This window comes from Xenopus laevis, chromosome 2S, assembly GCF_017654675.1.
Source record: "Xenopus laevis strain J_2021 chromosome 2S, Xenopus_laevis_v10.1, whole genome shotgun sequence".
Taxonomy (NCBI): domain Eukaryota; kingdom Metazoa; phylum Chordata; class Amphibia; order Anura; family Pipidae; genus Xenopus; species Xenopus laevis.
In genome coordinates this window covers 128,703,296-128,725,924 of record NC_054374.1, presented here as the reverse complement: position 1 = coordinate 128,725,924, position 22,629 = coordinate 128,703,296, and the positions used below count along the sequence as shown (strand labels likewise).

Genomic DNA, 22,629 nt, shown 5'->3' with positions numbered 1-22,629 from the left:
TGGCGGCCTGGGTATAATGAACAAACTTCCCACTTTCAGGAATCATATTGGGGAGTTCCCCAGAGCAGCCCACCCTCAGTAAACACTCACTGACTGACACAGAGTCATAATGATGTCAGAGTCACGTGGCGCAGCCCTGAGTCTAATCACAAGGGGAGTAAGTCTCGCTTTAGGGAGGGGGAGGTGAGTGCCTGGCAGAGAGTTCACAGTCGAGAGAAGCAGCAAAGCGAAGTCAGACGTTACAAGTTACTGGAGAGGAGAAAGGTAAGGGGAGGTGGCTGAGCTACAGGGAGCGGGACAGAGAGAGAGAGTGAGTTCTGTGTAGAATCCCGAGGGAGCAGCTGTTTGTCGGGCGCTGCCCAGCGAGGAGTTCCACATAGTAAGGACTAAAGCCTTCTTTATCCCGTTACAGGCTCAGCTGCAGGATGGCGGTGGAAGGGGGAATGAAATGTGTCAAGTTCCTTATGTTCTTCTTCAACTTCGTGTTCTGGGTAAGGCCGTTTCTATTCATCGCTCATAGGGCTGAGCCAATGGGAAGCCGCCGCCTGGGAGGCTACAGGGTCTCTGGGCTTGTTACATTCACACTGGCACCGAGCGCTCGGGTTAGCGGCGCAAAGTCTGATCGTGTTCCTTTCGCCACAGCTTTATAGAGACTGTTCGGTAGTTTTCTAGCCACGGTATCTCCTAATGGGCAGCATCTTCGAGACTGATACGGGAAATGGGTCGTTGTCTCTTTAATTTAATCTTATCAAGGGATACAACTGCCTGGCCTTGGCTGCTGACAGTCATGTGACCTGCACCGCCTGTTGCGCCGCAGGGGGGTCGTGTGTTCTCTCTCTCCAGCTTCATTTATTCCCACCAGGTCCTGCATTTCTCACTTTACCATTCATATTGTCCACTTAACCTGTGCCAGCTACCTCCAATCTGTACCTATACCAGCATATTACTATCCCCAATCTGTATCTATACCATCATATTACTATCCCCAATCTTTATCTATACCATCATATTACTACCCCCAATCTGTACCTATACCAGCATATTACTATCCCCAATCTGTATCTATACCAGCATATTACTATCCCCAATCTTTATCTATACCATCATATTACTACCCCCAATCTGTACCTATACCAGCATATTGCTACCCCCCATCTGTACCTATACCAGCATATTGCTACCCCCAATCTGTACCTATACCAGCATATTGCTACCCCCAATCTGTACCTATACCAGCATATTGCTACCCCCAATCTGTACCTATACCAGCATATTGCTACCCCCAATCTGTACCTATACCAGCATATTACTATCCCCAATCTTTATCTATACCATCATATTACTACCCCCAATCTGTACCTATACCAGCATATTGCTACCCCCCATCTGTACCTATACCAGCATATTGCTACCCCCCATCTGTACCTATACCAGCATATTGCTGCCCCCAATCTGTACCTATACCAGCATATTGCTACCCCCAATCTGTACCTATACCAGCATATTGCTACCCCCAATCTGTACCTATACCAGCATATTGCTACCCCCAATCTGTACCTATACCAGCATATTGCTACCCCCAATCTGTACCTATACCAGCATATTGCTACCCCCCAATCTGTACCTATACCAGCATATTGCTACCCCCCAATCTGTACCTATACCAGCATATTGCTACCCCCAATCTGTACCTATACCAGCATATTGCTACCCCCAATCTGTACCTATACCAGCATATTGCTACCCCCAATCTGTACCTATACCAGCATATTGCTACCCCCAATCTGTATCTATACCAGCAGCAGCCAAAAAAATCCATCATAGTGTCCCTAATTTGTACCTGTGCAGGAGCCAAAAACATCAATGTGAACTTGTGCCAGCAGTCACCATATTGCCCTATGTACCTGAGCCAGCAGTAGCCTATTCCTCATATTGCCCCCAATCTGTACCTGTGCCAGCAGCCTCCAAAAAATCCACAATATTGCCCCCAAATATGTACTTGTGCCAGTAGGAGCCAAAAATCTGTCATATTGCCCCGAAATATTTACCTGTGCCAGCAGCAACCAAAAATCCATCATATTGCCCCTAATCATATGTTTAACTGTGCTAGCAGCTGCCAAGAGGGAGGTGGGGAGTGTAAAAGGTGGTTAAAGCAAGCAGTTTATAAAATAGAAAACTATTAAAGGCCAAGCAAACCAGGGTTTAAAAAACAAAAGAAAAAAAATCCACTTAAAAGTGCGCCCCCCCCCCATGATTGCGCCCTAGGTGGGCGCCTACTCTGCCTACCCCTAGTTCGGCCCTGCTTCCCACTGCTCTACCAGTCCTTCAGTTTCATTTATTCCCACTGTTCTACCAGTCCTTCTGCTGATCAGACACACACAAGGGCTAACCATTGGCTTTGAGTCTGTGGGGTCTGGAAGTTGAAGTTCAGCACCATCTGGAAGGTGCCCCATCTAAATAAAACAAAAGCAAAGAATGAAAAGATCTGTGTAACTATAGCTGTGTATGTACAACTGAGAAATTTGGAATTTTCTGCGAAAGGCTTTCTAAATAAATATACGACTACATACATACCTTGGTGCAGGTCAAGCGGATAGGGGTTTTGGGAATTCACTGCAGTTGTAACTAGGGTGTGTAAAGAGTCTTACAGGTGTGTGTTCCCTGGAATACAGTGTGGGAATCTTCTGCCCAAGGGAATTGCTTTGGACACTGCTCTAAAATTGTAAGATCCCAAAATCACTCCCTGTGAGTGACTCAGCCCCTCTGGAGTACTTCCTATCAACGCAGGGCCTGTTTCATATGGGATATCTGCGTGGGATGTCAAAATTCAGTTATTTGTGAAACATGGAAAATGATTGGTTTATTGGACTCATTTTCTTTGTGAATGACCTGCTTGCCTATAAGATCCCAAGACTGTCGGCAGAACCAGAATATTCTTTTATTTTTATTTTTTTGTTGTATTTTTTTTTTATACGACAGGTGTGATTGAAGCCTGGGGCCGGTATTACAAATTCACCAGCAATGTAATGTAATACATTAAAGTTCAGCCCCTCCCCCGCCCACTTGAGTCTGCATTCCGAATGTAGTAAAAACCTACCCTTTTCCTCTTGCCTGATCCTCCTTGAGCTGGCACAATCCCATAGGCCCCCCCCCATTTGTCATTACCCTCGTGGGTCTACCCCCTTTGATACTACCCAGCCGGTATATTATTTCGAAAAAGGTGGCAACCTTAAAACTGAGGCTGAATCTAATCAGTGATTGGTCCATAAGAGAACTGATGGCAGGGGAAATCTCTCGCTGTGCATAAAGGAACAGTAACATCGAAAATGTAAATGTTTTTGAAGTAGCGATAATATTATGTAGTGTTGTGCTGCACTGGGACAGCTGGTGTGTTTGCTTCAGATACTCTACTATAGCTTATATAAAATGCTGATGTTTAGCCATGGGGGCTGCCATTCAAAGCTGAAAAAGGAGAAAAGGCACAGGATACACCGCAAATCACATATAAACTCTGTAGTATACAATGGGATTCTTCAGAAATCTGTAATCTGCTGTGTATCCTGTGCTTGAATGGCTGCCCCCATGGCTACACAGGAGCTTGTTCATATAAGTGTATCTGAAGCAAACACACCAGTTGGCAGGGCAACACTACATTATATTTTCATTCTATTAAAACACTTTGGCTTTACTGTTCCTTTAATTTCAGTTCTCTGTCTTGCATTGATACAGTGTCAGACCAACCCACCGGAATACCAGGAAAACTCCCAGTGGACGAGGGTGTCGCTGTGGGTTTTTCTACTTCCAGCCATTTGGCCAATTTCATAGTAAAAATAGATTCTAGTTTGTAAATGTAATAGACTAGTAGAATGATCTAAGGTTTTCTGGTGGACCCCTGACATCCCAGTGCAAGCACTATATTCATGGGTCTTTACCATTTGGCAATTATAATCTTAGCTTTGTTGCCTGAGACTACAAGGAGTTTCCATGGGATTTGAACCCAGAATTCTCCATATTGGTCCTTCCCAGCAATGACTATAATACTTTCATTACAAAAATAGCTTTGCTTTTCCTTTTACCATGCTATGAAACCTGATCCCCAAAACATAAGTAGGTAATATCCCATTTGCTACTATTTAGGGATATCTGATCTTTATGAACCAAACCTGTTTAACTCTTGAGATGTACAAAGTTGCCTGCATAACTTTGTTTTTTGAGCTGACCTTATACAAGTTTTGTATGTCTATGTTTTATTAAGAGACAGGACTGAAGGCAATTCCTCTAATTCCTTCTTGGCTACGTGCGGCAAAAATGATTTTGTGTGCACATTTTAAACTTGTGTGTGCATTTTTTAAAAACTGTGTGCTCAGGTCAGAATTGATACAAAATGTTGAGTTTTCACACAAAATTCTTTGTGTACATAACAATTTGTTGTGTTCACTGGCCTCAAAAGTTGTTTGTACTGCTGGGTTGCATGGTTTGATGGTGGCCTTTTCCCTCAGGACCTAAATAAATGTGTGCTGCTGCACGAGGAAGGCTTAAAGGAACAATAGCACCAAAAAATTAGTGTTTTAAAGTAATATACATATTATGTTCTTGTAAAACTGTTCTGTTTGCTTCAGAAACACTACTACAGTTCATATAAACAAGCCGCTATGTAGAAATGTCGGAAACAGAAAAAAAACTAAATGGCACAGGTTAAATAGTGGATAACTGATAACACCATTATGTTCTACAGAGCTTATCTGCTGTGTAACCTGAGCCTTTTCTGCTTTGAATGACTGCCCCCATTGCTACACAGCAGAATATTTATATAAACAATAGTAGTGTTTCTGAAGCAAACACAGCAGTTTTACCAGTGCAGGGCAACACTGCATTATATTTTTATTACTTTAAAACACTTTAATTTTTTGATGTTACTGTTGCTTTAACAGAGTTTGGTATTGGCAGAAGGCATGGTATGGAAGGACAGTACAGCAGTGTGTATTTTTAAAAAAATACAATATTGTATGGAAAGTTGTTTCCCCAGCCTCCGTTATCTGGTCCAGTTAGGACAGAGTGAACCATACAAGAGTGCATTACATTTTAACTGTAATTAATCTCCAATCATATCTGTTTACATAAATTAGATAAGCTAAAGGTTTTGCTAGTTGGTTCCCCAGAAAAGCTTTTCCCACGTATGATTCAAATATTAACATATATGTATGCATTGTGATGTCTTGTCAATATTTAATGAAGGTTTGTACTCCTACTTTAGATACCATGTGGACCTTGAAACACTAGTTCTTGTTTACAGAACGGGTTGGTACATAGCAACAATAGGAGACCTGTAGGTAGGGTTGCCATATTTTTATTGGAGAAGAAAAAATTCCAGCCTTCCTATACTTTTATCTTTATCCCTTATTGGCAGCATTGGCATCAAGCATCATTTTCCCAGCCACGAGGCAACCATACCTGTAGGTTATATTAGAGCAAGTTCTTGGGTTTAGAACCTCTAGTATCCAAATCATGTTGCCTAGTAGCAGAAAGGTCTTTTCAGAAGGGGACATTACCCAGCAGCAGGTTTTAAAAAGACCCCTGGTGCTGCTAGTGATGCCACTACCTGCATGGCAGTTAGATCCCTATATGCAAGACTTGAGTCATTATTATTTTGAGATTACGGCTCAGGATCATTTTGTCTCATTTCTGTCTGCTTCACGAACTGTGGGCAAGTAAATCTTATGTAAGAGAACTTCTTCTTTGCTGTGCTTTATTCCTTTTTGCTATAGCAAACATCTTCAAACCTAGAACAGGAGTGCTGGCCCAGGGTAATAAGTAAGCCATTAGATCACTAGGTGGGGTATCAAACTAATTGGCATCTTTCTTTGTCCTTCTAAAAACCAAAAATGTCACCCTGGCATGAGTGTATTCGAAAATATCGTAAAAAAAGTTTGGCTCTGTAGAAACTGAGCCATTGAAGATTACACTATTTAGACAAATGACCCCATATGTAATAAAAGGCACAACTGCTCAAGTGCAGCATCACACTGCAACCAATAAGATGATTGTCTTTGGACAGGTGATTAGCAAACATGGGTTGCTGCATAGTTGCTATAGTTGATTTGGTACTTTTAGTTTTCACACGTTTTGCCAACCACTGTCACATACATAACAGTGAATGAAGCCTTATAACTTTAAGCCTGACTTTTTTCGGGTTAACAAGACATTTTGCTTTTCTGTACCAAACCACAAGGCTTGTACTGTTATAACCAACCAAATCAACTTTAACTCTTTAAGCAGATGAGCACTTTAAAAAAAATACACCTTTTCCCTCATTGGTGGTATCCCCTTAATCGTGTAAGAAATGAGCAGATTGGAGCAGTAAAAGTATTAAGTCTTTTTGTTATAGTTCATTGTGCAATGGCTGCATTCACAGAATTCTGTGCGGTTATTCGCCTTTCTGTGATTGGCTGCCATTCAACTTCCAGTGTCTGCCTTGGCTCTTAATCAGGGTGGCTGCTTAAACCAATATTTACATGCTAGCTATAAGCCAGCTGTATACTAAAATGAGCTGCCTTTTTTCCTTAAAGGGATATCTGTTTAGGAATACAGGATTTTCAGGTGTGAGTGGGAAAGGCTGCCTTGGACTCAGACCTTTGTCTTGTATGTGTTTTTTAAATATTTGGTTTGGGTGGAAACTGACATATTGTTTAGTTCCTTGGTAAGGTTAATAATATGCAGGTATGCAAGGGAAATTTTACAAGCAACTTCTAAAATGGTGACCTTACATTTCAGTGCGTTTCATTTTTTTCTTACCCTTAGTTGGTAGAGAGAAAGCTATTTCCTTTTAGCCCTCGGTTAAAACAAATAGGCTTTGGAAATAAGCAAATTATGACTAAAGTGTGTACGGATGATCAGTAAATAATAGATATATTTTATGTGGGTGTCATATGTTTCCAACTAAACTGCGTGATTGTGGTCACTTTGTAGGTGTTGCTAACAATATGGTGTGACTGCACAAACCTGTTTTTTACATTCATTTTCTATTTTAGAGTGTCTGAGCATTTATAGACTAACACCAGGGTTTTGGCTCAAATGGGAAGCCGCGACTGAATCCAGAAAGTGCATAGACGGTAAAGGACTCTGGGAGCAGATGAACTGAGCCTGCCTAGCAGTATAAAACTGCAAATACTTTGGAAACCACTTAAAACCTGGGAAAACCCAATAAGTATGGGCACACTACCTGTCAGACATTTATGTTGCATCTAACAGGCCTCTAAAAGGTACAGCTGAACCTGCCTAAAGGGGACAGGTATTTTTTCTTTATACACCTCTGAAAATTAAATTCCTTTTCGTACATGGGAAATGGTGTGCTACTGTAGGAACAATATGCCTTCCCAAGCTTCAGATCCAAAGTAGTAAATCTAAAGGAGATCTATGGGGATCCAATAAAGGTCTCATTTGTACTTTTTAGCCCAGAGTGAAACTAGACGTCCATAATTAATATTAAATATTGCCTGGAGGGGGAGTTTTAAAATTGTCCCTTTTTAACTCGAGGGCCATTTCATAGTTATTTACTTGTTATCCTGAAGTATTTTACAATTAGGGTTATCCCTATGCCTCTTTAAAGGAGAACTAAACCCTAAAAATGAATGTGGCTAAAAATGCCATACTTTATATACTAAACTTCTTGCATTAGCCTAAAGTTTCAGCTTCTCAATAGCTGCAATGATCCAGGACTTCAAACTTGTCACAGGGGGTCACCATCTTGGAAAGTGTCTGCGACACTCACATGCTCTCTGAGCAGCTGTTGAGAAGCTAAGCTTAGGGGTTGTCACAAATTATCAAGCAGAAAATTAGGTTTGTCTGTAATATAAACTGATGCAACAGGGCTGGTTTTAAAATGCTAATCACACTGGTTTCTTAGCTGCCATGTAGTAACTATTGGTATTAATTACTAATGTCTTATATTGTGACATTTCTATTCTATGTGTACTATATTGTGAGTCAGTCCTTAAGCTCAGTAAGTTTGAGCAGTACAGAGCATGTGCAGGGAATCAGCAGAAAAGAAGATGGGGAACTACTGGGGCATCTTTGGAGACACAGATCTTTACTGCTAAAGGGCTGTGGTTGCCTTGGGCTGGTACAGAAGCCCAAAACATAATGTACAATAATTCTAGCTTACTGCTTTAGTTCTCCTTTAATAGAGGATGGGCTGTGTCCCTACAGTCATACTCATCTGAGACAAACTAAGAGGATCCATCTAATTTTATTCTTATTACTCTTATTGCTTTAATCTCGGCATAGAAGTGAGACTTTAAATATGTATAATCCCTTAAATTAAAATGTCAGATTTGTAAGGCTCCCAAAACAGTACAGATGGAGTGCTGCCAATGCCTCGCTCATCTGGAAGACATTAGTTTTCACTGCAAACGTGGCCATAACAGCATGTCTGCCGCGATATGTACAGGTATACATCAGTGTTTAAAGTTGCATATTGCAGGGGTTTAATTTTCAGCTGCAAGCCTTTGAGCCTTAGAACTCGCTGTGCCCCCCCCAAATGCTAACCGTAGATGTTTCACAACTGTTAAGCCCATTTCTCCAATGTATCGCATTAAATAAATATAATCTGTTTTCATTCACTCTTCCGCATGTCGTTTTAGTTCCTTTTGATTTTGTCCCAATCCATGTTGGCAACTTTTCAGGGATCGTGAAGAGAAACCCCTCTCTGGAATTGTAACTTGTACCATATGTTTACATGACTAGGCTCCTGTCACTTCCGTCTCACTTGTAATGCTGAAGACCAATGTTGTTAGGCATATGGTTTGTTTCTTTTCTGATACTGAGCAGCCATGGTTCTTCTACATGGCACATTCGGAGTTGGAAACACCTCAATTCAAAAACCACAAACCCATGGGCCAGCGGTTACGGCACGGCTCCTTTTCTGTGTGCTCGGCTGCAAGTTTCTTCATGCAGGTCCAGGTCATGCATATTCATTAGAACACACAGTGCTCTTGCAGGGACCGCTGCAGCGTAGAGCATTGATAGCGTTATCACTGACTTTGACATTCGTTTAACCAGTTCTGCAGTGATTGGCAATGGAACAATTTTTAATTTGTGTGAAAGAAGCATTTTCTTGATATTATAAAGAAATGAGGGGGCTGCCATATTTGTGCAGCAGTAGTCTTATTAGCATTAGAAGCTCTGACAGGTTAAGAAGGGACAGTCAGGTTGGCAAACCAGTCAGGTTTAGGACTTTCAAGTGACCATTACTTACAAAAGCAGAACGATCAGCGAAAAACTATCAACATGACCTATAGGTAACTTTTTATGTAGATTAATATTTTGAAAAGGCTATCTACCGTAAACCAGGAACATGTGTGCTGAATACCTGGTTTAAATTATCTTCCTGTGAGTATTCCCCTGTTTGGGACATTAGGGGGCTGGTAGTGAATCAGCCAAACATGGCCCCACTGCTCAGCTCTGTCTTTGGAGGTCCAGGAAAGGGAAGCAGGGCCATTGACTGAATGAAGGCTTTTGTATCATTCATAATGTACTGCCAGATGGAAAGGTGGCTTTGAGCCAGACCACATTGAAGGCCATTGTGGTGGAAGCTTAATAATAGCTGATTTAGTTGACAAGGATAAAGCCAAGTTTATCTTGTCCTAGAAACAAGATCACATCCTGGTAATGAGGACTCCAGCATGTTCCCTCAACATAACTCCATTGCTGCTAATGCGCCCTGCTCCATGTGCTGAACAATAGCAACACAGATTGAGCAGACTTATGGCTGCAGTAAAGATTTCGCTGGGATATAGCTGGCATACATAAACTATGAGCTTTAGAACACTGGTATCCAAGTGCTGCAGCAGTCCATGATTTCTATACACCTGGGCCTGCAGGCAGGGCTGGGTTAGCTGGGGACAGGTGTGACCGTCTACGAATTAGGATTTGTGACTAGTGTTTGGCAGTACACAACAGTTGTCACTGTCTCTCTGTTTTGTTACGGAGAGTCACATTATAAGAGAGCATGCAAAAAACCAGATATAAACCTTATGGAATGATATAATCTGTTCTGATAAAAGTTACACTTTATGAACTCTTCTGAGCAGTCTCAGTACATGTGTGTTGTCAGAGACATTTAGCTCTTATACATCACCTAGTGAAAGGGAGCACAGATCAGTGTGGTTTGCTAGAGCTATCTGTACGTTTCTGCATGCAGATTATATTTAAAAGGTTTTTGTTTTTTTTAATTTTCAAGAGACAAAGCTGATATTACGTTTTTATGATTGTTCCAACTAGCCTTATTTTAATACACTGCTGTTTTCAGGTGATTAAGTAATTTGAAAAATATATAGATATTTAAAAGTATTTCCCTAATGTATTTGTAGTCATTTATTGGCCTGTGGTTGGGTGCCATTATATATCAAGGTGTTTTTGCTGTACCTGCATTGTGCTGGGCCATTAGTTGAAATGGTACTGGCAATACCACTAAACTGCTTTCACAGTCCCTAGAACCGGCTGTTAATTTTAATGATATTTCTTTCAAACCATATTTATGAACTTTGTTTTCACGTGCCTCTTGGAGCTGAAATGTGACATTCCTAGCTTTAAACTGGTCTGGTAACCTTTCTTGCGTAATTCAGTTTTCTTTCATAAGTAGATGGTAAAAGGAGCCGCAGTAACTCATACTAGCGTTTAGTATATGCTCTCTATTCAACGAGTAAAGTGACACCACATGGAATTTACCAGTTCTGCTGTTTTTAGGTTCCTTCCTCATTATGGGGGGACTGAAGAGCAGTCCTAGATCTCTTAATGGAGGGCACCCAAAAGCCTGAGTGATACTTTGCTTTACAACATTATATTTTTAGTTTGAAAAACATTTAGATCATTTCTGGCCTCTGCACAGGATGGCAAACTTGTTCTTTTTGCAGGTTTAGCGCCACATATATAACATTTTAGTTTACTTTTGAAGTTGGAGCTTTTTAGCTTATGAACCTGAGCCCACCATGTCCTGCAGCAGAAAAGAGACAAACCTGGAAAGCTTGTGCACGTGGCTTGAGTTCAATTGGCAGCCAGGGGGGAATGTTTGCTACCAGTGAAGGGCAGAAGGGTTCTGGAACAGTAGGGGAGCTTGTCAGAGGGGTCGGCGTCCAATTTTGGCCGTGCCGGCGTCAAATTCGTCGCACCACGTTCATTGATCGGCGGCCCAGTTCAGGACTGTCTGCAGTCAAGTGGTCCCGGTGGTTGGGGACCCCTGATCTGAAGTAGCAAATTGTAACAGAATATGCACCTGGAGACAGGAACTTTAAACTTCAACTTTGGAAAATGTTTAAAAAAATTAGCATTGGAAAACAATTGAAAAACTTCTTTATTCATGGTGAACAATCTCTAAAGAACTCCACTAAAAAAGTTTTTGGTAGGTGAGCAACATAATACCGGTATGTGTGAAATCACTTGTGGTTTCCAAGGAATACAATTTGGAATTTTCAGCCTTCCTATTCTGTTATTGGCATAGATTGACTGTGAGGGCTAATATTATACTTAGTTTTTCATTAAAGGGGGAACTATCACGAAAATTACAATTTAATATGAAGAAACTTTCAAAATACAATTGATTAAAAATTCTGTAGCATTTCTGAAATAATCAAGTTTCTGTTCACTATCCCTCCTTCAGCATCTGTTTCTCTTCATTGTCTTCATGCAGCAGTTGGGTGTCAGATATGCTTTGACAGTTAGATCCAATATAACTTATAGGGGGACTTCCTTTCCTAGCAGATGTATTAGAGCTCACTCAAATAACAGATTCCAGTACAAACAAAATCTAACAAATGAACTGCCTTTTGCACAAATTCTACATGTAGAGAGACGTGATGTCTGGTGATTTTAATGAGTGAGCTCTAATACATCTGCTAGACAAAAGGAGCTCCCTATAAGATATATTAGATATAACTGTCAATGAATATCTGACACCCAACTGCTGCATGAAGACAGAATGAAGAGAAACCGATGCTGAGAGAGGGATAGTGAAGATAAACTTGATTACTTCAGAAACTGTACAGAGTTTTTAATTGACTGCATTTCGAAAGCTTCTTATTTCAGTATGAAGAAGCTTATATTCAATTTTCATTTTCGAAATAGTTCCCCTTTAATGATCTCTCTGTTTAGGTTCACTACTATTTATCTTCCATTCCCAGCAACTTCCTGATTGTTAGGGTGCTCAAGCTCTAATTCAGAGGGGCCAAAATATAAAAAGAATAGTTTGTCAATTTGATGCTACCTAACAAGTGGGGGTATTGGTATCTATTTATTTGACTTGGCCAAGCTGGTATGTTAGCTCTCAGCTACAAATAATCAAATTGTGTAGACAAATAAGCTGTGCCTGTGTGTAATGGAATATTTCTAGGAAGGGAAAGTGAAAGTTAATTTAAAAATAGCTGATGGTGTTGGATGTACACCGTTCTGATCTCTTGATTTCCAGTGTTGGCTTTGCATTGAACCTTAAATGGAAAACTCCACTTCAACATTACCTTATTCTGTTAGTGTGCAGATTACAATTAAGATGGAGGTCTCTGAGGAAGTGTTGTATCACGAAACGCGTCAGACCTCAGGTGCTAAGTTTGTTTGATTGATACTATGTCTTAATAAAGAATTTACCTTTTAACTATCTGGAGAAGAGCGATTTTGTGTTGATGCCCAGGAGTGCGCGGCCTACAAATACTCTACTTGCTGGTTTATGTAGGCCTCTGCTATTGCCTCCAGTAGTAAAGCTCCAAGACAAACAGAACTGGGAAGGAATATGTTTGTGCATTGTGGCTACATTCTCATGCTTCACTGTCTGCTTTAGGGGGAACAAAAATAGTTAAAACTCTACTTACAAATTGGTGATGTTGTTACTTTACAATTGCAACTTTGAGTATATAGCCCATACCAAAACGGCTGAGGCTTTAAGACCTCTGCGTTACCAAATGTTTGTTTGGATCATACAAATCATCTCAGCAGGAGACTACTGTAATTACTAACCCAGATGTCTCTTCATGGAAGATGTATGTTGGGAGGCCCCTGTGCACACAACAAAGCAATAGGTTTTTAATGTTTTAAATTAATGCAGTTGGAAGGATAATAAAACTGTTGCAATTCAGTGTAACCTTTTATTCCCCGCTGTTTCAGTAATACATGAGACTGTCTAAAGAAAAGTCTTTTTGTATCTAGTATAAGTAATTCTAAAACAACTGGACTTGCTGAGTAATCATTAAAAAAAAAAAAAAAAAAAAATTTACTAGATATACCATGGCCTGGATGAATGAAAATCTTCATAGTCCAAAAAGTCCTGTTGCTTTCATCTTGTGGGTAGAAGGCTCCTCTGTGTGCCCTTGGTGGATTGGATTGCTGGTGACATGAAGGCGTTTCCTCTCCATTTATCAAGAAACATTTGTAGATAATGCTACAGGTAAATAGCGTATGTGTGTGCACAGCTTTGGATTATGTTTGGAGAATATGACGTCTGGGTACAGAGAATGTTAGCATTGGCTTATATTTAGGTTGTGGGTACACAGGCTGAAGGCTCAGCTGCTCTCAGCCTCTGCATTTTTGAGAAGCGCCCTGCTCCTTGCCCCTGCTCCATTGATTTGAATCCGGTCAGCTGGCATGCATACAAATACACAGCGGAACGGAGGTCAGCCTGGAGATGTCTACTTTAGGCTGAGCAATCAATGCTGTGTGTGATGCAAGCTCCGGCTGATCAGATTATAACCGACAGAGCAGGGTCACGGAGCAGATCCGCTTCTCTCAGCCTGCAAAAAAAACGACTCGGGCTGACAAACTGCATCATGTCTTAAGCCCCCCATACACGGGCCGATAAAAGTGCCCGATAGACCGAGTTGGCAGCTTTTTGTCCCATGTGTAGGACCCTCCAACGGGCTTCCCCGATCGATATCTTGCCAAAAGTCAACCAGATGTCGAATGGGCAGGGTTAAAAATCCCGTCTGATCGCGGCCGCATCTGTTCGTTGATGCGGTCCCATGATCCGACAGCCCATATTGCCTGCATTGTGATCCGATCGTTGGACCTTAGGGCCCACGATCGGATCAGCCCAATAACGCCCACCTCAATGTGGGCATATCAGGGAGAGATCCTCTCGTTTGGCACCATCGGCAAACAAGCGGATCTCTAAGTGTATGGCCACCTTTAGAGCATTCATTTTTTAAGTATTGACAGCAAAGCTAGTAAAATTAAAAAAAAATTATTTTGACATGTTTATTGCTTATAATTCCCTACCCACTTGTGAGTCTCTTATGTGGCACACCCCCTGCCAATTCCTTTGCACTGTTAATTGTTTTTTTTTCTCATTCTTTATCCCAAACACCATCACACTCTTATTACACTCACCGTTAATATCTCAATAAGGCACTCGCTAACACAAAATGTTACCCACTCAGACCAAGTATCCGACATCCATTCATCTCCATTTTCCATTGAACTTTGCAGCCACCTACTACCTGCTTGTGTGCATTTGAATAGCTCATTCATGCTTTACAGTTGCATTCACGCTGCATCTCCCTACAAGACACTTTTTTAGATTAGTGTTTACAAGAAATAGTTGATATTTTGGGGTTTTCTGGTGAATTTTTTAGTAGTCCAATGCATTGGGGATGGCTGAAATCAACTTCTATAGGGGCCAACACCAGCAATTTGCATTTTCAGGCAAGGATGATTATTGCATTGTAGTGATTCTAATAGTGGCAAAATGAAGGATAATTTTAAAGCATGGGCAAAGGCCAGTATAGCCTTACATTTTGCAGCTAGTAGTCCCTATAGCAAACTGTGATACTGTATCTCTGTCTAAATGCTATAAGAAAACCTAGGTTGCCCCTGAAAGGAAGAGTGCTGTTTAATACCCCTGTTGGCTTGCCATGTCCTCTGTGACACCACCTCATTGCTCCATTTCTGGCTTGTTATAATCCTTCCTGGCTTGTGATAATTCTAGTTGTTAGCAGGGAGGAGCCCTGTGGGTGCTGATAAGGATCTTGCATTTGGACCACAGTCAAACAGTGGCAGTGCGGCCAAGGTTATTACCTCAGACAAAACCAGTCATATATTCAGAGAATATTGGAGGAAGAAAAATCACACGTTGGGAAATTATATCTAAAGGTCCCATTAAAAATGACTATAAAAAATGAAGAACAATTGAAAAGTTGCTAGAATTGGCCATTCTATAACATACTAAAAGTTAAACGTTCTAACCTGACCGATTGCCATGGTATGAAAAATGTCAGACAATAATCATACACAATATTGCTCTATAGTTGCAGCCATAAACTGTAAATGCACAACTAAAGACAACTTATTACAGAAGTGCAGGCCAACTTTCAGCAATAATCCATTAAGGCCACAAAAGCACATGCAGGTTACTCCTTACAGTGGGAATAATATGACGACACCAGCTTTTCGGGTAATTTTGGGGTTGGGTTGCATGTGATTCTCTTTCGAAAATGAGGAAGTGAACGTTGCATGAGAAACTTGCCACAGTGATGTAAGTTGAAATAGTTCAGTTGTCAGTTTGCCAGGAAATAGATAATGTTCTTCATTACTTTGTCTCAGACAAGAACACACTCAACGGGATGGGCAATTCAGTGTTCTGACCCACTTTCTTTACCTAGTAATGAATGCCCAATTATTCAGCATTAGAGCGACTGGCTGCCTTAGGGCTTGAGTTGTTTTATACACACACAGTGCAAGTCTCTGAGTAAAGGGATGTTTTCATGATCTATATCAATGATGTCACTGCCATTCCCCGCACTGATTTTATTGTATGTGTTCAGTCTCTATAGTAAAAGCGGAACACTAAAAGTCAAGCCAACATCCCGTGTACCTCTAATTCAAACATCAGAATACTGTTTACATGGTAAAATGTGAAACAGGGAATAGAAGAGTTAGTGTGAAGGCCTTGGCAACACTGATATTATTTGTTCTCCTTGCTCTGTCCGTTTAAGAGGAGAGCACTACAAAAGCAGCTTTGTCTTCTTCCCTGCGTAATGACTAAACATCACAACAACTTTTACCCTTTTGTGTCATTATTACAAATGACTGTTATTAGATTGTTCTGCTTAGATGCTGATATACGCATCCAGGGGGCCACATTAGCACAGTGTACCTTTATGTCTCCTGCAAAGATACTCACCTAAGGATTGTTTTTGTTTTTCAGGTGTGCGGTATTGCTCTGATAGCAATTGGGATCTATGTGCAAATCCAGCTTAACCACACTCTCATCATGAAAAATGCCGCATCCTCTGGAGCTCCTATAGTCGTCATTGTAGTGGGTGTTGTCATATTCTTAATTGCGTTCTTTGGATGCTGTGGAGCACTAAAGGAGAACTACTGCATGGTGACAACGGTAAGACGTTCCATTATTTCCTGGCAACAGATTATCTATTTATTATCCGAGGTTTTCACATAGTTCTGTAAAGAGGCATGAATAGCATTGGAGCTAAGGGCACACAGACATTTTGACTGCCGTTGCTAATGTTACTGAATGAGAAGGGCCATATGTGACAAAAAAAGTCCCTCATATTCTAATCACTTGCTGGCTGGCACAAAAACTGGACTTCACTCCAAAAGTGATGCAAATAAAAAATAGTTTTATCACGCAAAAAAGGAACATCTTAAAAAAAACAGATTATTGGGTTTATTTTATGTTTACATGATTCTCTAGTAGACATAAGGCATGGATATCCAAATTACGGAAAGATCTGTTTACTGGAAAACCCCAGATCCCAAGCATTTTTGATAACCGGTCCCATACCTGTACTTGTAAAAAGGAATAGAAATCCTGCTTTAATATATATGAAAAAAAAATCCCCTTTCTAAATGCTGTTCTTTCCCATTCCAGTTTGCTGTTGTGCTGGTGCTGATCTTCCTGGTTGAGATTGCTGCTGCTATTGCTGCCTATGTTTACAAGGATAAGGTAGGTCTTGTTCCTTTTTTCTTCTCCCACTGCCAAATGAGTCTACATCACTGGCCTGACTTTGCTTTGGAACCTGTCTAAGATCACTTTTTTGTGCATATGACCAAAAAGAAATTCAAGGAACTTTCCCTGTATTTTTCTTCTCTGCTTTAGCTGCGCACTGCATTTGAAGACTCCTTTAAAAATGGCATGTCCAAATACAATACCACCAAGGACATAACTGAGAGCATTGACCTCTTGCAGAAAGAAGTAAGTATTCTGCTCATATAAAGAGTTGGGAACCACACTGTCTTTTCATGTCTGTATATAACATAACTGTTTACCCTTACAGTTTAAGTGCTGTGGTGCCTTCAACGCAACTGATTGGAAGCAATATCCTCCCTTCAACGGTACAGATGCGGTGCCGGATTCCTGCTGTAAAACCATCATTGCAGGCTGTGGAAAGGATCCTAGTGCAACTATAAATACTGATGTAAGTAGTGAATTACTAGAGTAGCAAAGAGTGTGCAGAGAACCTTCAGCTGCAGTGGAACTGGATTGCGTTTCCATAACTCCTGGAAGGCTCCAAGTTCGACCCCCATGATCTTACCCAGATATGTTGGGGTGCTGTTTGTAAAATTAGTTTTGTTTTGCTCTCCGCACTCATGTTTATAACTGCTTTGTCACTTCAATAGCAAGTGTGTAAGTCAGGGGAAGTATGGTGATGTGATTGTGACACTGATCTCTCTCCACCAGGGCTGTGCAACCGGAATAGACCAATGGGTAAAGAAAAACATAGGAATTGTGGCTGGAGTGGCCCTGGGAATTGCTTTGTTTGAGGTGAGGCAGTTTTCTTCAGATTGCAATGGCTTAATTGAACACCGGATTTTTCAGCCTATATTCATCCACCCCTCACATGTTCTCTTATCAAACTCCCAGGCCTCACCCATTTGATAAAACACTTGTATGTGTACAGCACGTGAGTCAGCAAAACATTACTGTCATATAGAGAATAATGTACTCCTTAGTCTAAAGATTTTAGAAGTCAATGAGGAGTTCTGTGACCATATGAAGAATAAGGATGCAGGCCTGAGTGCTTTTACACAGAATTCCAAAGTGATTACTAATGTCTTTATGTGAGAGGTACTTGCACATTGTACAGACAAATAACAATGTTTGCACCATTTGAATGAGATCGCAGTCCTTTTAGATTCTTGTAAGTGGATTATAGTTCAGTGGTAGGAGATAAGGACAGTTTATGGCAAGCCACCTACATGGAAACCAGGCTGAAGGAAAATGGTTACCTGTTCATATTTCCACTGTCATAGGAAATCAAAAGGATAACTGCCCTTTTAACTTCCTGTGTGTCAGGGGCTTTTGAAATGGTTTCCGAGATGCCTGCAGCATACAGAACATTAGATAAAATCACTGTGGCTAATGTTGCTCATAGCAGAGTAAACGTTGTGACCCCGGCACCATCCAGTTATGCGGATGTGGTTTTTATACAGCAGATGTTTAGGTACAACAATAAACAGAATGTTTGTTTCAACCATATTTTGTGCTTGTAAAATCAAAGGGAAATTCTAAATTCAGGCTATGCAAAAGCTTAAAGGACCAGTAACATCAAATTTTTTTTTTTACAAACATTCGTTAGTACACATTGAAAAAAATACACCAAGTCAAATTATACTTTAAAATCAAAAAGTCTTAATTAAGAAATAACTTACAGAAACTCTGCTTCCTGTCCTCTACAGAAAAGGCGACACGGCGACCATCCATGGAGCGGCTCTCGATTTCTCCTCCCTGGCTCTCTGCTGCTGGATCCTTTAGCTCCCACATTCCGTGCTTCAGTGGCGACAAGTCAGTCTTACTGCATGTAAAAAGTGTATCAAGGCATGCATTAATATAGGCCGCGTTTTCACTGGCTCCAGGCCGTGTATAGAACCGGAACCAGTTAGATTAGAAGAAGACGCAGGCACCCCTAAAAGCACAATAGTGAGGAAAGCTGTGCCCTCATGGAGTTACTCTGCCTTCCTGACAGGTTAGCGCGGCTGAATCGTGCGCACTGTTTACTTACAGCTCATAGCGGGAGTGTCAGCTGGAGGCCGCACTAGTCAGCAGACAATAACACTTTATTTGTAAATGATGAGGGTGCGGGAGACGTTCCCGGAGCAGTCGTCTTCTCGCCGTTGCTTCTTGCCTGCTGTTTCCGGGATGAGCGGGAGGCATAAGGAACAGCAGGCCTCCAGCTGAAGAAACCATGCGCACAATTCAGCCACACTGTGGGAGCTAAAGGATCCAGCAGCAGAGAGCCAGGGAGGAGAAATCGAACGCCGCTCCATGGATGGTCGCCGTGACACCTTTTCTGTAGAGGACAGGAAGCAGAGTTTCTGTAAGTTATTTCTTAATAAAGACTTTTTGATTTTAAAGTATAATTTGACTTGGTGTATTTTTTTTCGTTGTGTACTAACGAATTTTTGTAAAAATGTTTTTGATGGTACTGGTCCTTTAATTGAGGTGTAACTAAGAAGTTTACAGGCCCATGTCTCTCTGTGGTACAAGGCCAAGCCCCACTCACTTCTTGCTGTGTGATAATCCCATTAGGGGGAGACAGCTGTTGAAGTAGAGGCATAATATTTTTGACTGATATTAATAAGTTTCATTCTGTTAAAAAAATAACTGAGCAAGAGGGAATCTTTTAGTATTCAGCTGCTAGTATTTCCATGAGACAAGCACCAAGGGAAAATAAAGGTTTAGTGACCTGTGAAGTCCCAGAAAGTTAGATTTTCTTATTGAACTACAAAATAACCTTTGTGGTGCTTTGCGTCAGTCCATTTTCTGTTTAACTCTCATAACATAAATAAGATGCTGTGGTGCAACCATGGGGCAGCCATTCAAGTTGAAAAAGGCCATAGACGCAAAGATCCGATCGTACGAATCAACGTTCGATTGGACTTTCCCATCTCCCGACCCGCCACTAACTATTCAGATTAAAGTCTTACCATTCCAATCAAATAAAGTAGTAAAAGAACAGATCAGCCAATGTTCTACCTCCGACAGCAATCGTACAATAGTTATGTCTGACAAAGCTAGTGACAGTCTCCCAATCGTACGATCGGCAATACACGCAGAGATATTATCAGCAGGCGACAGAAATTTTCTAACCTGTCCGATCGACCAAACGACCGATCTCCACCGGACAAAAAATGTCGGGACTCTCCACACATGGTCCGAAAATCGTACGAATACACGTTTCGTACGATCGGATCGTTGCATCTATGGCCAGCTTAAGGGACAAGATTGCACAGCAGGTAACGAGAGGCTCTGTAAAATACAATTGTCTTGTAATCTTTTGTTTCCAAGAAGTAGTTTGTGTAGATGCAGGATGAGCTGATAAAGATTTTTTTTCTTATACATTCTGCCATTTTAAATGTTGTTTTTTCTGGTTTCATTGTATAGATATTGGGGATCATCTTTGCCTGCTGTTTAATGAAGGGAATAAGAAGTGGATATGAAGTCATGTGATCGGTCCAGAGTGGATTTTGCCGTGATATTACTTGTGTTGCCTTAGTAAGGTGGGAAGTGGTATGGACCATATCACGGCAGTTTTGACATAAATGGCACATACCATTTCCTACCTTAACATGGGGAATAATGGCATGTCACAACCTCTTTGTACTTAATATAAATACTTTGATATCACCAGTTCATTGTTTTTATTTTTTATAAATATCTTGTTCAATGTGTTGAGCAGAATCTGTAGTATTTCTTATTTTTGGATTCCATTATGGTTTTTCTGACTCTGCACTTGTGTTCACACGTTTAATGTCTAAATTAGCATTTTATACCCCTTTAACATAATTGAAAATTTAACAGACCTGTGATTTTTGCCGTGAAAGGAAAACACAATAATCAAAAGGAATTAAAAACAAACTACTCTTAAGGATTTAATCTCCTGGTTTATTAGACTATATTTGGGTCATACAGAACACTTGCTAGTTTACCTTGGTCACATAGCAACCAATCATAAGTTAATTTTCATTAGTTAGTGAGAATAATGCTGGCAAAAATATCATTGGTTGTCATGGTTGCTAAGGGCAGATTTTGCATGTGTTCGTATGTAAACCTGTGGATTTCTGGAATGCTTTGGGTTCACACTCTGACCTTGAAATAAACCTATATTTATTTTAGCCCATGCTATGTCAGAAACCCTGTGCAGTGATTGCTGATATAATTAGTACGTTTATGTGCCTACCTGCTTTAACCCAATCAGCCTGTGTTTCTCTGGGACCTAACTTGATCTCTGTACAAGACAAATGTGGGGTGGGAGAGCTGAAGATAGATGATGATCCTTTAGTGCCTTAATGCAATGTTGGCTTTTTGTATTGATGTGCAGTTCCATTTCTATAAAAATATGCAGCATGTTAATGGTCCGTGTTTGATTCTATGTAACGTGTGCCATATGTGTGATGCCAGCGGTACGATGCTTCTCCGTGCAACCATTTTTCTCTGGTGTCTTCCGCCCTCATATTTGACTTGTTTTACAGTCAGGAATTTGGAAAAGTTGACATTTTTGTAAGAGCACAAAAATTCAAAAGCCAAAATAAAGCGATGAAACGGCTGAAGGACTCTGTTTTTTTTGTTTTCTTGTTCTACCCATCTTGGTATCCTTGTAGATTTAGGAGGATGAAGAGCTTGATATTCTCTGCTCCCTAAATCTGGGGTATGTACATCTGGGGTAGCCCAAAGCAGAATATATAAATATATAAATATATATTTACTTAACTTATTATAAGCTTATGATTGCCTGAAGAAATGTTGGGTTTAATGCCCCCCCCCCTATCAGTCCCCTCCCCCCCATCAGTCCAAGACTTTAGGACTGTAGACAGGGTACTCAGGCAAAGTGTTATATACAAATCCAAAAGAGCAATGGCACTCCTTTTCTTAATAATGATGAATTATTTTAGTACAACATATGTAGCCAACGATTCATTTTTGTGTGTGTGTGTTTGTGTACACCCCAACCATCCCTCCTGCTACATTTGGCAGTTCAGGAAAGGGTACCCCATTTTTTCCCATCAACACAAGTGACACTGCAGAACCAGACAAAATTTCGTCCCTGACCATATTCATAAGTATGTGACCAGTCGTGTGATTGCTACTTGTTATAGAACAGAATGTGGTTGGAAAGTTAGTCTTCCGCTGCTATGTCAGAATATTTTTGCCGGCTGCGTATCCACTCCTTGTTCCCATCTATGTTGATTTGAAGGGCTTCTGTTTGTGTGAGCTCAAAGTGCAGAAAATGATAGGCTGCTCTGCTAAAATGACCTCAAATGCTTAAAAATGGCAACCAAAACCTGAAAGACGTGAAAAAAAAATGGAAAACTACCATTCAAATGGGTAGAATAGCCAGAATGGCAAATATTAAGCCAATGATCAGCTCCAAGAAGATCAAAGAAGGTCTAAAGTTACTTGTGATACTTTTACAATTAGAAGTTCCTATTTGAAGCCAAGCTATCGGCAAGAAGCCCCCGCAAAGTCCCATTGTTAGAAAAAAGACGCACTGAAGAGGTTAAAATTTGCCAAAGAACACTGGCGCAACATTTTGTGGACTGATGAAAACAAGGTTTTTCTTTTTGCATCTATGGGCTGCAGACAGTTTGTCAGACGACCCCAAACACTGAATTGAAGCCACAGTACAGTGTGAAGAC

At 40.7% G+C, this 22,629-nt stretch overlaps 1 protein-coding gene across 2 annotated transcripts; it reads left to right on the top strand.

The window, feature by feature from the left end:
• The first annotated feature begins 205 nt into the window (after positions 1–205).
• Positions 206–21,539, top strand: cd63.S (CD63 molecule S homeolog). 2 transcript variants are annotated; one of them, NM_001087051.2, is given in 8 exon segments: positions 206–264; positions 413–491; positions 16,181–16,369; positions 16,865–16,939; positions 17,093–17,188; positions 17,271–17,411; positions 17,675–17,758; positions 20,378–21,538. In NM_001087051.2, coding segments are annotated over 7 exon segments (717 nt in total). In that variant the 5' UTR covers positions 206–264; positions 413–425; the 3' UTR covers positions 20,444–21,538.
• Positions 21,540–22,629: the final 1,090 nt, after the last annotated feature.